The sequence below is a fragment of the Mustelus asterias genome, chromosome 23 (genome assembly GCF_964213995.1).
Source record: "Mustelus asterias chromosome 23, sMusAst1.hap1.1, whole genome shotgun sequence".
Classification (NCBI taxonomy): domain Eukaryota; kingdom Metazoa; phylum Chordata; class Chondrichthyes; order Carcharhiniformes; family Triakidae; genus Mustelus; species Mustelus asterias.
Genome location: NC_135823.1, coordinates 69945304 through 69963001, shown reverse-complemented (window position 1 = coordinate 69963001; position 17698 = coordinate 69945304). Strand labels below are relative to the sequence as shown.

Sequence of the window (17698 nt, the reverse complement as noted above, 5' to 3'; positions counted from 1 at the left end):
GATCATAATGAATGGCGAAGCAGGATCGAAGGGCCGAATGGCCTACTCCTGCTTCTAGTTTCCATGTAACTACCCTTCAGTGTCCACCCCATTGACCACCACCCCACCGTTGCCCCCCGCCCACTGAGTTTCCAGCAACACACCCCTCCAACCCCCTCAACCCACCACTCACTTATCCCGCTCACTTATCTTCCAACCCTACCTTCACCCTGGCTTCTGAGAGAGGCTGGAACTTTCAGCTTACCAGTTTTACAGCAGCAAGTGCTGCAAAAAAGAAGGTGCATCTTCCTTACTACGAACTCAGCTGCCCTCAACACAAAGCTTTGGGAACTTGCTGCACCTTTTTTACCTGGCCCAAAGTTGGAAGTTGAGGTGAGAAAGTTACAGCTTCATTTCCAGTTAAGTAACTCGGAATGGAGTGGCAATCTGAATCTGATTAGACGCTCCACAGAGATTATGGCCCATATGTCTATGGAGAGCGTGGTATAGCATGTAAGCACGGCATGGGGTTTTTGTTACATTAAGAGGTTAAAGGTGGGGATACCTGTTTAGTGCATTAGTTGTTCACTAAGTAATGTTTAGTCAATATTGATTTTAGTCTGTTTGTTACAGAAAAATTCTTCAACTATGAGACCTTGTGTGATCCTTTAAGTCAGTCACTAGGAATTCAAATGTATTTTTGAAAGTTAATGGTCTCTATGGGCATAACACCAATTTACTAAATAACTTGCTCATACATTGACACTGCATCTCATCAGCAACCATGCATTAATAACCAGGAAGTCCTACCTTGCCCAGTATGAAAATTCATAAACAAAAGGTCCCTCAAGTTCCTCCACAATTTCCTGGGCAGGAGGCTCTCCTTCTACTTCCTTCTGGCCCTTCTTTTCGCGTTCTAGTCTCCGTGCCTCTATTTCGGCCAGCTGCTGTTCCTGACGCAGCTCCTGAAGTGATTTCAGAGGTCCTAAGACTAGAGCAGGTTCACTATCAATGGAAGACCTGGGGAGAGGAAGGAGGTACAATGAAGCCAACTAGAAATACAAACAATTCAATTGTTTCAAAGCAGCACAGTATTCGCTGCATCCCAACACAATAACTCAGTATTTACTGAAGAACCTTAGTATCTCAGATGGCTAAATAAAGTTTAAAGTTTATTTATTAGTGTCACAAGTAAGGCTTACATTAACACTGCAATGAAGTTACTGTGAAATCCCCCTAGTCGCCACATTCCGGCACCTGTTCGGTCAATGCACGTCTTTCGGACTGTGGGAGGAAACCGGAGCACCCGGAGGAAACCCACGCTGACACGGGGAGAATGTACAAACCCCACACAGACAATGACCCAAACCGGGAATCGAACCCGAGTCCCTAGTGCCGTGAGACAGCAGTGCTAACCACTGTGCCACCGTGCCGCCCAAAGAAAATAGCTACCCGCAAGAGGATTTATTAATACACAAAGATTTCCCCATCAACAGCTCTTAAAATTTAAAGTTTAAAGTTTATTCATTGGCGCAACCAATATCAATCAACCAGGCTATTTATTTATTAGTGTCACAAATAGGCATACATTAACACTGCAATGAAGTTACTGTGAAAATCCCCTAGTCAATACACTCTGGCGCCTGTTTGGGTACACTGAGGGAGAATTTAGCATGGCCAATGCACCTAACCAGCATGTCTTTTGGACTGTGGGAAGAAACCGGAGCACCCGGAGGAAGTCCACGCAGACACGGGGAGAATGTGCAGACGCCGCACAGTCAGTGACCTGAGCCGGGAATCGAACCCAGGTTCCTGGTGCTGTAAAGGCAGCAGTGCTAACCACTGTGCCACCGTGAATCAGGAGCAAGTTTGGGAGTTTCTCCAGTCAAGTGGTTAGAGTTCGATCCCCTCTCCGCTCTTCTGACTAAAGGATGTTATGAACTGGTCTCTAAAAAGCTGGTCTCATCATCAAGATGTACTTTGTAGTGCTCATATCCACAAATAACAATTAGTCTGAGTAAAAAGGAGCTGTTATCAGAGTGTATGTTGATTCTGAAATCACATAGCATCTCGTTTTGCTGTTGGAACAGCGTCAGCACTCGGTGCAGAAACTAGATTTCAACTAACCCAATATTAACAGGGGTAAATTCAGTGCAAAAGGCAGAAAAAGCATAGAACTCTTAAAATGCATTCAGGTAAACATTTTTTATCCAATGCGTAGCAAGTCCAACAAGAGAAGGAGCAATTCTGGACTTAATTTTGGGGAAAAAGCTAGGGAAGTGGAAGGTGCATCACTGGGAGAGCATTTTAGTGACAGTTAGTATAATTCAGTTAGATTTAGAGTAGTAATGGAAAAGGATAAAGACAGACTAAGAGTAAAAGTTTTAAATTGGGAAAAGGCCAATTTTACTAAGCTGAGATCTGATTTGGCAAAAGTGGACTGGAAACAGGCGGCACGGTGTCACAGCAATTAGCACTGCTGTCTCAGCGCCAGGAACCCAGCTCAATTCCAGCCTTGGATGACTGTCTGCGTGAAGTTTGCATGTTCTCCCCGTGTCTGCGTGGGTTTCCTCTGGGTGCTCCGGTTTCCTCCCACACTCCAAAGTTGTGCAGGTTAGGTGGATTGGCCATGCTAAATTGCTCCCTAGCATCCCAAGATGTGTAGGTTAGGGGGATTAGTGAGGTAAATGCATGGGGTTATGGGGATAGGGCATGGGTATGATGTTCTATCGGAAGGTCGGTGCAGATTTGATGGGCCACATGGAATTCTATGATTCTATGAAACAGATACTTGCAGGTAAATGAGTATCACAGCAATGGGAGCCAACCAAAGAGATAAAGAGGGTACAGAACAAATGTGTTTCCATACATAAAAAGGGTTGTGACTCAATGCTTCCACCCATCCCAACCACTCCCCCACCCTGATATCAAAGAGTTTATAGAAAATAGGGTAGTGCAAAAAAAAAGGAAGCTTGATCAGATGCGAACAGCTCAATATTGCACCAAGCCTAAAGGAGTGTAGAAATTGCAGAGATGAAATTTAAAAGGTGATTATGAAAGCAAAGAGGGATCTAATATGTGTCACAGATAAAGAGCAAAATAATAACTAAGGAAAGGGTCTGTTACGAAACCTCAAAGGTAACTTCTGTGTGCGCACGTGCAAGACACTGACATAGTTCTTGATGAAATCTTTAGTTCTTTTCACAAAAGAGTAGGATGAAGCACACATAGCATCTTAGGTGGCACGGTGGCACGGTGGCTAGCGCTGCTGCCTCACAGAGCCAGGGACCGGAGTTCGATTCGCAGCTTGGGTCACTGTCTGTGCGGAGTCTGCACCTTTGCCTCGTGTCTGCGTGGGTTTCCTCCGGGTGCTCCAGTTTCCTCTCTCAGTCTGAAAGACGTGCTGGTTTGGCGCATTGACCCGAATAGGCACCGGAGTGTGGTGACTAGGCGAATTTCACAGTAACTTCATTGCAGTGTTAATGTAAGCCTTACTTCTGACTAATAAATGGATAAAAATTTAAAAACAAACATTGTAGTTGAGGAGGAATATAAAATATTGGGCTGGGTACATATAGTGAAGGAGGAAATATTAAAGGTGTTTAGTATCCTGAAAGTGGATAAATCACCAGGCCCGGAAAAAAACACACAAGTTCCGAACAGAAGCAATGGAAGAAATGTCAGAGGCTCTGTCGATCATTTTCAAGTCCTCTCTGGTGTTGGAGGACTGCTAACATTGTACCAGTGTTTAAAAAGTGAGGAAGAGACAGGCCAAATATTAGCAGGCCACCCAACCTGGAAAATTATTGGAAAGAATTGTTAGGGACTGCATTAATCATCATTTAGAAAGACAGATTAAACAAGAACAGGCAACATAGATTTAAGAGAAGGTTGTGTCTGACTAACTTACTTTGTTTATTGAGGAGGTAACAAGGAGAGTCGATAAGATCAGCATGTCTCATATAGTCTACATGGATTTTAGCAAAGATTTTGACAAGATTCCACACAGCACAGAATCCAGAAAGGTAAAAGCTCGTGGGATCCCAGGGAGAGCAGAAAATTGTCTCAGTGGCAAGCAGCAAAGGGCAATGACAAGTATTTGGGAACAGCTGTTAGATTCCGCAGGACTCAATACTGGGTTCCTTGCTGTGAATGGTATGTGTCAATGATTTAATGGAGGTCACAGGTAATACAAAAATTGGCCATGTGGTTACTCATGAGGAAGATCTCAATGGACTGAACAGATGGACAGAAAAGCGACAAATGGAGCTCAATCCAGCAAAGAGTGAGATCACGCATTTCATTTGCTCTTTTTTTATTTTTTACAACGTAAAAACATATTTATTTAGCACAAGAGATATGACATCACACAGGTTGACAAGAGCCGACTTTGGGTGGTTCTTACCTGATGGTAACTGTAACATCCATCAACTTATCTGTGATGATAGCACCGAGTGCACGATGGCGAATCGCTGTCAAGGTTAGAATGGTGGGAGCCGCTCTAAAAGACAAATAAGAAAATGACACTCTTGAGATCGAATGCACCAGCTCATCAATACATCGATTCTGTACAAGGAAGAAAAATGCTCACGTGTCATAGATATAATATTCATGTTCAAACTGATGGCAGGAACGAGGAGTCACTTTGTAGACACCTGGGGACAGAAACAATTTTTTAAAATCAGATATTCTCCCATTTCTCACAGTTACAGCGTGCACTGTTTTATAACAGCTCGGATGTTGGTGCTTGTAATATCCAATGTATTATCCGGGCTGATGAATTAGCAGGACCAAATGAGTACCAGGTTGGAGATAAATATGTTGCACAGGGTTGGGTGTTAGGGAGGGTTTGGATAAACTAGGCTGGAGGGCCTGAAAGTTTCAAACACAGGATGGGATCAGATCCTGGTGTTTGGCAGAAATTAGCAACAGAGTAAAGAAGTTTGCAAGAGATCATAGAATCCTACAGTGCAGAAGGAGGCCAGTCGGTCCATCGAGTCTGCACTGACCACAATCCCACCCAGGCCCTATCCCATAACTCCATGCATTTACTCTAGTTAGTTCCCCTGACACACTAAGGGGCAATTTAGCATGGCCAATCCACCTAACTCGCACATCTTTGGAGTGTGGGAGGAAATGGAGCACCCCGAGGAAACCCACGCAGACACAGGGGAGAACATGCAAACCCCACACAGACAGTCATCCAAGACTGGAATTGAACCCGGGTCCCTGGCGCTGTGAGGCAGCAGTGCTAACCACGGTGCCACCCCGCTTCCTGAGAATTGGTCCTTAGCAAATAAATTGGTACCTATCAGCAGCATACATGACCCATAATGCAGACACTTCTTAAGGAAATGACTGTTAAAAAAAGATTCAAAAGTCTATCTGTTATGTTGTTTCCATGGGTGTGGGAGAGAGGAGAATTTATTCAAAATAAAGCAGAGTTTAATCACTCTCCTCTATTCCTCATTCAGAAGTTGAACCAAGTATTTCATACATCTGCCCTTCTGAAATTTTCATCTCACAGGAGTTTCTAAAATGCAGTGCGAGACCGAGAGAGAGGCGCGGGACCGAGAGAGAGAGGCGCGGTGCGGGACCAAGAGAGAGGCGCGGGACCGAGAGAGAGAGGCGCGGTGCGGGACCGAGAGAGAGGCGCGGGACCGAGAGAGAGAGGCGCGGGACCGAGAGAGAGAGGCGCGGCGCGGGATGGAGAGGCGCGGCGCGGGACCGAGAGAGAGAGGCGCGGCGCGGGACCGAGAGAGAGAGGCGCGGCGCGGGACCGAGAGAGAGAGGCGCGGCGCGGGACCGAGAGAGAGAGGCGCGGCGCGGGACCGAGAGAGAGAGGCGCGGCGCGGGACCGAGAGAGAGAGGCGCGGCGCGGGACCGAGAGAGAGAGGCGCGGCGCGGGACCGAGAGAGAGAGGCGCGGCGCGGGACCGAGAGAGAGAGGCGCGGCGCGGGACCGAGAGAGAGAGGCGCGGCGCGGGACCGAGAGAGAGAGGCGCGGCGCGGGACCGAGAGAGAGAGGCGCGGCGCGGGACCGAGAGAGAGAGGCGCGGCGCGGGACCGAGAGAGAGAGGCGCGGCGCGGGACCGAGAGAGAGAGGCGCGGCGCGGGACCGAGAGAGAGAGGCGCGGCGCGGGACCGAGAGAGAGAGGCGCGGCGCGGGACCGAGAGAGAGAGGCGCGGCGCGGGACCGAGAGAGAGAGGCGCGGCGCGGGACCGAGAGAGAGAGGCGCGGCGCGGGACCGAGAGAGAGAGGCGCGGCGCGGGACCGAGAGAGAGAGGCGCGGCGCGGGACCGAGAGAGAGAGGCGCGGCGCGGGACCGAGAGAGAGAGGCGCGGCGCGGGACCGAGAGAGAGAGGCGCGGCGCGGGACCGAGAGAGAGAGGCGCGGCGCGGGACCGAGAGAGAGAGGCGCGGCGCGGGACCGAGAGAGAGGCGCGGCGCGGGACCGAGAGAGAGAGGCGCGGCGCGGGACCGAGAGAGAGAGGCGCGGCGCGGGACCGAGAGAGAGAGGCGCGGCGCGGGACCGAGAGAGAGAGGCGCAGCGCGGGACCGAGAGAGAGAGGCACGACGCGGGACCGAGAGAGAGAGGCGCGGCGCGGGACCGAGAGAGAGAGGCGCGGCGTGGGACCGAGAGAGGCACGGCGCGGGACCGAGAGAGAGAGGCGCGGCGCGGGACCGAGAGAGAGGCGCGGCGCGGGACCGAGAGAGAGAGGCGCGGCGCGGGACCGAGAGAGAGGCACGGCGCGGGACCGAGAGAGAGGCGCGGTGCGGGACCGAGAGAGAGAGGCGCGGTGCGGGACCGAGAGAGAGAGGCGCGGCGCGGGACCGAGAGAGAGAGGCGCGGCGCGGGACCGAGAGAGAGAGGCGCGGCGCGGGACCGAGAGAGAGAGGCGCGGTGCGAGACCGAGAGAGAGAGGCGCGGCGCGGGACCGAGAGAGAGAGGCGCGGTGCGGGACCGAGAGAGAGAGGCGCGGCGCGGGACCGAGAGAGAGAGGCGCGGCGCGGGACCGAGAGAGAGAGGCGCGGCGCGGGACCGAGAGAGAGAGGCGCGGCGCGGGACCGAGAGAGAGGCGCGGCGCGGGACCGAGAGAGAGAGGCGCGGCGCGGGACCGAGAGAGCCGCAGTGATGAACATCGCAGCTTTCAGACAAGATGTTAGATCCAGTCTGATCTCAGCCCTATCAGGTGGCTCGAGAACGTTATAGAATCCCTTCAGTTCAGAAGGAGGCCAATCGGCCCATCGAGTCTGCACCGACTCTTTGAAAGAGCATCTTACCCAGGCCCACCCTCCCCCCACATCCATAAACCCATGCATTTTCCTTGGCTAATGCACCTAACCTACACATCATTGGACTGTGGGAGGAATCAGGAGCACTTGGAGGAAACCCACACAGAAACTGGGAGAATGGGAAATCTCCACGCAGACAGTGACCCAAGGCCGGAATTGAACCCAGGTTCCTGGAGCTGAGAGTCGGCAGTGCTAACCACTGTGGCACCATAAAAGATTTAATTACCCTACTGAAAAAGGAGCAGGAGATTTCTCCTGGTGCTCTGGCCAACATCTATTCCTCAACCAACATAGCTGAAAACAGATGATCTGGCCATTAGCATATTGCAATTGATGTAATTTTCCTGTGTGTGAAGTGAACTATCGTTTCCTGGGTATTACGCAGCAGGTGAAATTGTAACTTCCCAAACTGACTGAGTGACAACTCAGAAGGTAATCAACTCCAAACCTGTGTTTTTAACAGATTGCGGTCTCCAGATATAAATATTAATAAAATGCACCAAAAAATTGAACAACTAAATCGAATCATGTTAGTTGGAACAGGTAATTTTTTATGTTCTGTTAGAAATATTATTCTGAGCCTTGAAGAATTGAAATTCAGGAGGGGGTGGAGGGGGGGGGGGGGGGGGGGGGGGGGGGGCTGCCGGGGGTAAGGCAGATACATTTTGATTTATAAGCAACACATTGAGTGATATGACTTGTTTGCCTTCTCCTTTCCAGGAAATGGGCATCTGTGGTAATCAGCTGTAAAAAACATGCAGTGAGCTGGAACAAATCTGCCTTGCAACCAATAGGTCACAAATATAGCGATAACTTGGCCAGAATAAGATACAAGCAGAACAGGAAAAGGAAAATGATTTCAAGCACAAAGTTCAAAAATGAAGACAAGCAATCTTTCGTATTTTTTCATAAATGAGCATTAAACTGGGATTATTGAATAAAAAATAATGCCCTCATTTCTATATCGTGAATTAATGTCTATATTATGTTTTATCAAATCTCTTCCCTCTTATCAGATTTGATAGAGATGTTCAAAATCACGAGGGGGCCGGACAAAGCATATCGGGAGAAACTGTCCCCGCTCGTTAAAGGATCAAGAATGAGAGGGTACAGATTTAAAGTCTTTTGCAAAAGAAGCAAACACAATGTGACAAGGGACTTTTAACACATGAATGGTTCGAGTCTGGAATGCACTGCCTGAGCGTGTGGTGGAGGCAGGTTCAATCGAGGCATTCAAGAGGGCGTTAGGTGATTATTCAAATAGAAACAATGGGAAAGATGTGATGATACTCTGGTATTGATAAATTTTGTGTTTAAGGGGACTGTTTTAAAGTTCAGTTTTTTTCTACGGGCAGTTGGTGTGTCTGGAAAACATGCAGCGTTCTCTCTATTGGTTTCAGATTCCAGCATCTGCAGTAATTTGCTTTTATCCAGTGTTTAACTCACTGCCACATCTCTTCTAGGTATGCCTACCCTGAAAAAGTACTGCTCTTCTCTCCGACAGGAAACATCTCCCACTTTCTTTGCCTTTTAGCTTTGACAAAGAGTCACCTGGACTCAAAACGTTAGCTCTTTTCTCTCCTTACAGGTGCTGCCAGATCTGTTGAGATTTTCCAATGATTTCTCTTTTGGATGCAGCTCAGATGCTGGGATAGCAGGATAATTCCTGATTTTAGCCATGGTAGTTTACTTAGGAGAGAGCTAATGGATTTTTATTTATAGATGAAAATGTCCCCTGGGGTTTTTTGATTAAAGGAATGGAGGATGGGTTTAAGTTCACAGGGTCATGTGATAATGTGGTTAATGGGAAGAGCTAGGTCTGTAGCAAGAATTTTTGTGCTGGTTTAGTTTCAGTTTAGCGTTCAATTTTTGGCTGGGTTTATTGACAGACAGGAGTCTGCAAGCTGCTCTGAAAATCAAAACCTCTCCAAAAGCTTCAAGGGTATTAATACAACTTATTGCAAGTATGCCTGGATTTGCTAATTATATTTAAAGTGCATCTGAGTCTAGGAGGACTGTTGCTTACCGTATGGGGGAAGGATTTTATTTATTAGTGTCACAAGTCAGCTTACATTAACATTGCAATGAAGTTACTGTGAAAATCCCCCAGTCGCCACACTCCGGCACCTGTTTGGGTACACTGAGGGAGAATTTAGCACGGCCAATCCACCCAACCAGCATGTCTTTCAGACGTGAAAGGGAGGGGAATGGCACTGTCATAATATTCATTTGCAGAGCTGGTGCAGACACAACGGGCTGAATGGCCTCCTTCTACATTGTAACATGATTAATGTACTCAGATTTTGAACCTGCTTTCAATAATAATTGTTTGAAGCAACAGCATTTGGTAAGTTCTACAATGCCACATAATCTTCTCCGTGGTCCTCTGTGACACTGCCCTTGTGTGGTTCCTCTCCTGCCCATTCTAACAAAGTAAATCCCCAATAATTATTTCTGTCATCCTGCATGGCCAACTTTGGAGTTTCCCATGAATTCATCCTTAATTCCCTCCTCTATAGACTGCTCTTTATGAAGCTAATCCAGAGACACCGGCTTCCACACATATGCTGCCTGGGCTGCAAATTACTACCTCCCTCATCCACATCAGTGGAGACAGACTGCCTGGACCACCACTGGCTCCACCCCACTATTGGTAGTACAGCTTCCAATCACTTCAAGAAGTCTCACAACACCAGGTTAAAGTCCAACAGGTTTATTTGGAATCACGAGCTTTCGGAGCGCTGCTCCTTCGTCGGGTGAGTGAAGAGGAGCAGTGCTCCGAAAGCCCGTGATTCCAAATAAATCTGTTGGACTTTAACCTGGTGTTTTGTGACTTCTTACTGTGCCTATCCCAGTCCAACGCCGGCATCTCCACATCATGGGATCCAATCACTTTGGCTCTGTCTCCTCAGAACCCTCTGCCATTTTATTCTGCTCCCCATGCATCCCTTTGACCAAACTTTAACCTCTCCTACTGATCCTTCAAAGACTTAAGCTCAATGGACTGTTTTCCTATGTAGATGGTACAATATAGAAGAAAGGGGGGAGAGTAAATGAGTAATACCCACTCATTAGCCTGATGTCAGTGGTAGGGAAAATACTAGAATCTATTATACAGGATGTGCTACCTGGATACATAGTAAATAATAATCTGACTGGATAGAGACAACATGTATTTATGAAAGGGAAATCATGTTTGACAAATCTGTTGGGAGTTTTTTGAGGATGTTACCTGTAGCATAGATAAAGGGGAACCAGTGGATGTGCTGTATTTGGATTTTCAGAAGGCTTTTGATCAGATGTCACACAGGAGGTTAGTAAACAAAATTAGAGCACATGGAATTGAGGATAATATATTAGCATTGTTTGAGAATCGGTTAACTGAGGGCGGCACGGTGGTTAGCACTGCTGCCTCACAGCGCCAGGGCCACAGGTTCGATTCCTGGCTTGGGTCACTGTCTGTGTGGAGTCTGCACGTTCTCCCCGTGTCTGCGTGGGTTTCGTCCGGGTGCTCCGGTTTCCTCCCACAGTCCGAGGGACATGCTGGTTAGGTGGATTGGCCATGATAAATTCTCCCTCAGTGTACCCGAACAGGCACCGGAGTGTGGCGACTAGGGGATTTTCACAGTAACTGCATCTCCGTGTTATTGTAAGCCTACTGGTGACAATAAATAAACTTAAAAAAACAGAGCAAGAATAAACAGGTCGTATTACGGTTAATGGGCTGTTACTTGTGGGGTGCTGCAAAGACCAGTGCTCGAGTTACAGGCTGTTCACAATCTGTATCAATGATATGGATGTGGAGACCAAATGTAATGTTGTCAAGTTTGCAAGTGACACAAAAGTAGGTGGGAATACAAGTTATGAGCAGGGTGCCAAGGGGCTTCAGGGAATTTGGACAGGTTAGGTGAGTGGGCAAGAACATGGCAAATGGAATATTATGTGAATAATTGTGAGGTCATCCACTTTGATAGGAGAAATGGAGGTGCAGAGTATTTCTGAGAGATTGGGTAGTGTTGATGTCCAAGGGGACCTGGGCATCCTCGTTAATAAGTCACTGAAAGCTACCATACAAGTCTAACAAACAATTAGGAAAGCAAACAGTATGCTGGCCTTTATCACAAGAGTACAGGAGTAAAGATGCCCTGCTTCAACTGTAATCTCGGTTAGACTGCTCCTGGAGTAGTATGCACAATTTTGGCCTTTTTACCCAAGAAAGGGAGTGCAACAGAGGTTCACCAGACATCACCAGGTTCCTGGGATGGTGAGATTGTCCTATCAAGAGAGATCGAGGAGATTGGGCCTGTATTCTCTCGCGGTTAGAAGAATTGAGAGGTGAAGTCTTGAGAGGCCAGACAGGGTAGATGCAGAAAAGATGTTTTCTCTGGCTGGGATGTTTGGAACCGGGGCGGGGTGGAGAGGGGGGAGACGGGCGGTGCATGGTCTCAGAATAAGGGGCAAGCAATTTAGGACTGAGATGAGAAGGAATCTCTTCATTCAGAAGGTTGTGAACCTTTGGAATTCTCTACTCCAGAGGACTGTGGAAGTTCGGTCATTGAGTCTGTTCAAGATAGAGGTCAAAAGATTTCTAGCTACTAATGACATCATGAGGAATGGGAATAGCTTGGGAAAGTGACATTGGGAAAGTGGAAAGTAGATCAGCAGCCATGTTCCAGTTGACTGGTACAGTAGACTCAATGGGCTGAATGGACTGCCCCTATCTTCGTAACCATGACTGTTGTAACAGCCTCAGTATAAATTTTGTACAATAATGTAGCAGTCAGGAATGGAGAGAAAGACTGGAAAGGCATTTAATCGGTTCTGAGCCAAGGACTAACCATACAATCTTAAAAGTCAACTTGAGCAGGAGTTTGTACCTGGTTTAGAAAGACAAAATCTGTTCACTCCTTTTGTGAGGTTATATACACCAACATTTTCTGGGCCACTTCCATCTTGGTAAAATTCCTGAAAGGCAGACAGAAGGAAGAGCGACTTTATATGCATGAGTGAAGACTATGAGATGTGTTGCCCCCAATCCGTACAGCTAAGGCAAAACCCATCTAATGCAGTGCCTCTGTAGTGATATTCTGAAATATGGTTAGCACTGCTGCCTCACAGTGCCAGGGACTCGGGTTAGATTCCCGACTTGGGTCACTGTCTGTGTGGAGTTTGAACATTCTCCGTGTCTGCGTGGGTGTCCTCCGGGTGCTCCGGTTTCCTCCCACAATCCACAGATGTGCGGGTTAGGTGCACTGGCCATGCTAAATTGCCCCTTAATGTCAGGGGGACTAGCTAGGGTAAGTATGTGGGGTTACGAGGATAGGGCTTGGGTGGGATTGTTGTCAGTACAGGCTCGATAGACCGAATGGTCTTCTTCTACATTGTAGGGATTCTATGATACTTTGGTATTTAAATCATACATATTCTCAATGAATATTACAACTGTATACTCAAGAAATTTATGAAAAATTAACCTATTTCAATGAGGTACAGAGGAAAAGGGCGCATTCCATAACTGATAAATTAGCATTGAGGTACGAAAGCATAAAGAAAACAAGTCTGGCCTTAAATGGTTTGCTTAAAATAAAAACATTTGAAGTTTTATTCAAGAAATTTAGATTTAAACCAAAAGTAGTCTCTTTGTGAAGGTATTGAAGGAGTTTAGTAAAACTCTCCGTGGAGGCTAGTGCCGATGAGTAGCATTTTTAAAAAAGCAATCAAAGGGAAACCCATGAGAAAAGCAGTAGAATAACCAGCAAAGTGCTTAACCTGAAAATAGATGTTTAAATGTGTATGTGTATGCACGGGTGTTTCCAGCTTCCTTCACTCAAACGATAATCCAAGACAAAATTAGCAGTCACCTTGACAAATGTGGATTCATTAAGGAAAGTCAAAATGGATTTATGGAAAAATTGTGATTAACTAACTTGAATTTTTTGACGAGGCAACAGAGAGTTGATAACAAAGAGGGCTGATCAGAGTAATGTGGTTGATGTATTGTACATGGACTTCCAAAAGACACTTGATAAAGTGCCACAAAACAGACTCGTCTGAGAAGTTGGAGCTGATGGAGTAAAAAGGTCACCAGCAGATTGGATTCAAATTGGCTAAGTGACCTCAAATAGATAGCGGTGAACAATCGTTTATCAGGCTGGTGAAAGGTATATAGCGAGATTCCCCGGGGATCGGTGTTCAGACACCTGTTTTTCTTGATACGTATGAATGACCGAGACTTAGGCGCACAGGACACAGTTTCAAAATTTACAGATAACACACGGCATGGTGGCACAGTGGTTAGCACTGCTGTCTCACAGCGCCAGGGAACCCAGGTTCAATTCCAGCCTCGGGTGACTGTGCGGAGTTTGCACATTCTCCCCATGTCTGCTTGGGTTTCCTCTGGGTGCTCCAGTTTCCTCCCATAGTCCAAAGATGTGCGGGTTAGGTTGATTGGCCATGATAAATTGACCCTAGTGTCAGGGGGATTAGCAGGGTAAATATGTGGGATTATGGGAATAGGGCCAGGTGGGATTGTGGTCAGTGCAGACTCGATGGGCTGAATGGCCTCCTTCTGCGTTGTAGGGATTCGATGATTCCATGAAAACGTGGGATTATTGTGAACTGAGAATAACAGTGATAAAGTTCCAAATTGGTGGAACGGGTGGACAGATGGCAGATGACACTTAATGCAGAGAAGTATGAAGTCATTGATAGGAAGAAGAAGAAATAAAGAAATATTTGAAACAAAAGGTACAATTCGAAAGGGGATGCAGGATTAGAGGGACCTTGAGACATGTGTGTAGAAATAGTTGAAAGCCCCAAGACAGGCTGAGAAAGTGGATAATCAAGCATACAGATCCTGGACTTTATAAAGAGGGGGATAGAGTGCAAATAAAGTTGGTTATGTTAAACTGATATAAAACACTGCTCCAGCCTCAACTGGAGAACTGCATCTTGTTCTGGGAACCACACTTTAGGAAGGATGTGAAAGCATTAGAGAGGGTACAGGAATGGTTCCAGAGATGAGGGATTTCAGTTACATGGATAGATCGGAGAAGCTGGGAGTGATCTCCTTTGAAAGAGAAGATTAGGAGATTTGATAAGAGGCATGGACAAGTTGGGCTGAAGGGCCCATTTCCCCTTGCTGTAAACCTCTATGACTCTATTCAAAATCATGAATGGTCTGGACAGAGTAGATAGGAAGAAACTATTCCCATTGGGCCGAATGGCCTACTCCTGCCCCTGTTTCATACGCATGTATGTATGTTTGAAAGATCGAGAACCAGAGGACAACAATTTAAGGTGATTCGCAAAAGAAGCAATAAAAACAGGAGGAAAAACCTCTTCTGTGCAGCGAGTGGTTAGGGTCTAGAATGTGTTGTTTGAGTGTGTGGTGGAGGCTGGAACAGTGGTACTAGGCAAGTTGCTCTTGCAGAGAGTTGACACAGATATGACAGTCTGAATGACCTCCTTCTACGCCGTAACTACTCTGTGGTTCATAGAATTCCTACAGTGCAGAAGGAGGTCATTCGGCCCTTTGAGTCTGCATCGACTCTCTCTGAGTGCGCCTTTCTATGCCTTTTCCCCTATCCTATCCCCGTAACCTCACACATTTACCATGGCCAATCCATCTAACCTACACATCTTTGGACTGTGGGAGGAAAGCGAAGCACCCGGAGGAAACCCACGCAGACACGAGGAGAATGCGCAAACTCCACACAAGACAGTGACCAAAGGCCGGAATTGAACCCGGGTCTCTGGCACTGAGACAGCAGTGCTAACTACTGTGCCACCGTGCTGCCCATACTAAGGTCAGCTGAAAAGAGAAAGCAAAACAATTGCTTCTGTTCCTATTTGCTCATGAGTTTTGGGAATTGCTATAAGCTCAGGATTTATTGCCCATTCCTAATGGCTCTTGCGATCACTAACAGGGATAGTCAGGAATGGTCAGCGTCTCTCGGAGCTGCCATTATCACTCACCAGTGTGAGTAGAACAACCACGATCATCAAAAGAATAGAATTGGCACGATTACCATGCCAAAAAACTATTATAACAACATTTCCACTGTGAAGTTGGGCGACGCTGGGAATCGAACAGTGTTCGATTCCCAGCTTGGGTCACTGTTTGTGTGGAGTTTGCACATTCTCCCCGTGTCTGCGTGGGTTTCCTCCAGGTGCTCCGGTTTCCTCCCACAATCCAGAGATGTGCGGGTTAGGCGGATTGGCCATGCTAAATTGCCCCTTAGTGTCCCGGGATGCGCAGTTTAGAGGGATATGTGGGGTTACAGGGATAGGGCCTGGGTGGGATTGTTGTCGATGCAGACTCATTGGGCCAAATGGCCTCCTTCTGCACTGTAGGGTTTCTATAAGTAGATACAAGTATTCACCAAAAAAGATCATCCAATCCATTAAGTTTCTCTTACCAAGGTTATAGCATGTGAGAGTGAGCATCGCAGCATATAACCTGTCTGTTTGAATTCGATCCCACTCAAATCTTGATCCACAATCTCCAGCTCAAATGATCGGTTTTTCCAGCACCATTCTTCATGGACAATGTTCACTACAAAAACCCACAACAATGGCAATCATATTCACTTGATTCAATTTGACACTCACTGACATCCACAAAAGAAACAACTGTGCTTCCAAGTTGAAAATTCTTACCTTTGTATTTGCCAGGCAAAATATCATTAAACGTGAATAACACAGAGTCAACACCTCCCGACAGCTGCAGGCTTTGTTTGTCGCTATGACGACTCAAGGGTTGAAGGGTCACAGCAAGATCACCGCAGGAATCTTAACGAAGAACAGCGAGAGGCGGGCTCGTTACAACATTACAAGAGGCAGAAAATAAATGCTCCACACCTTACACTGAACACTCAACTAATCCATTACAAAAGCATAAAACATTTTATCTGTTCTTTCAACAGACCATAGAAAAGAAACATAGATTAAACACAAAGATCCTACAGTATCAAAATCTCTACAAGAGAGCCTGGAGTAGAACTGAACTATCGTTCATCAGGCCTGGAACTCAAGGACATCTATGAGAATCTGTGCAAGCTCATTATCCATTACTCTCTGAGTACACTGGTACGGTTCTGGTATGGTACACTGAACCATATTTTCTGTGCACCGCACCATACAGTACAATATAAATGCATGCTGTAACACGGAATAATCGTCATTTTTCAAACATGTACAAAACCACCAAAGATTTACTTAGGCACAGAAATCCTTTAAGGAGAAACAAGTGAAATAAAACTGCACGTTTAAAATAAAAATATGCAAATATTGGAATTCCCGATGTTCGTCAGCCTACGATACGTATTGTCACTGCCCTTGTTTAGAATCTCACTGCCTATGTGGTTAAATGTGGTTAAATGGTAAACATGTTGTGGAGATGTCGGCGTTGGACTGGGGTGGGCACAGTAAGAAGTCTCACCACACCAGGTTAAAGTCCAACAGGTTTATTTGGAATCATGAGCTATTGGAGCGCTCCGAAAGCTCATGTTCTTTCTCCAATTGCGAAGAACAGTCACATTTGACTCGAAACATTAACTCTGTTTCTCTCGCCACGGAAGCTGCCGGACCTGCTGAGTACTTCCAGCACTTTTTGTTTTTATTCCACATTTCTGGAATCCACAATAAAATGTTTGGTTGAGATTTTTTTGCTGTGTGTACTTTCAAATTCAAAATTTGGGAATTCAATTTTATTGGTGAGAAAAGCAAAAGATCAAAACAGCCAAAGTGGCCAAAAGCTGCTCCAGGTAGTGGCTAAATGTCATAAAGCTGCATGCTGCCCTGTCTTAACTCACACCAAGTCCTGTTCACCCCCTCCCAACCCCATGTTCTCAGCCGTACATCGGCTCCCAGTTTAGCAATGTCACAATTTTAAAATTATCATCCTATTTTAAAATCCCTCCCCAGCTTTGTGATTTCATACAGTCCCATAACCCTCTAAGATAACTCAGAGAATCCCTACACTGCAGAAGAGGCCATTCGGCCTGGGTCTGCACTGACCCTCTGACAGAGTATCCTACCCAGGCCCTCTCCACTGCCCTATCCCCATTACCCTGTGTATTTTCCATGGCTAATTCATCTAACCAACACATCTTTGGACACTAAAGGGCAATTTAGCATGGCTAATCCACCTCACGGGCAGCACAATGGTTAGCACTGTTGCCTCACAATGCCAGGGACCCGGTTCGATTCCCAGCTTGGGTCACTGACTGTGCAGAATCGGCATTCTCCCCACGTCTGCGTGGGTTTCCTCCGAGTGCTCCGGTTTCTTCCCACAGTCCAAAAGATGTGCTGGTTAGGTGCACTGGCCATGCTAAATTCTCCCTCAGTGTACCCGAACAGGTGCAGGGTGTGGCGACTAAGGGATTTTCACAGTCACTTCATTGCAGTGTTAATGTAAGCCT

General features: G+C 46.8%; 1 protein-coding gene across 2 annotated transcripts in view; it reads right to left on the bottom strand.

Moving 5' to 3' along the window:
- The window catches only part of nomo (nodal modulator), an 81497-nt gene that overhangs the window by 34472 nt on the left and 29327 nt on the right, over window positions 1-17698 (bottom strand). For both annotated transcript variants that reach the window (XM_078240909.1, XM_078240907.1), the window contains 6 exons: window positions 15936-16067; window positions 15695-15831; window positions 12152-12239; window positions 4571-4634; window positions 4385-4480; window positions 790-999 (listed from right to left, as the gene is read on the bottom strand). In XM_078240909.1, the coding sequence (XP_078097035.1) occupies window positions 790-999; window positions 4385-4480; window positions 4571-4634; window positions 12152-12239; window positions 15695-15831; window positions 15936-16067 (727 nt within the window). The remainder of the gene's footprint in view (window positions 1-789; window positions 1000-4384; window positions 4481-4570; window positions 4635-12151; window positions 12240-15694; window positions 15832-15935; window positions 16068-17698) is intronic.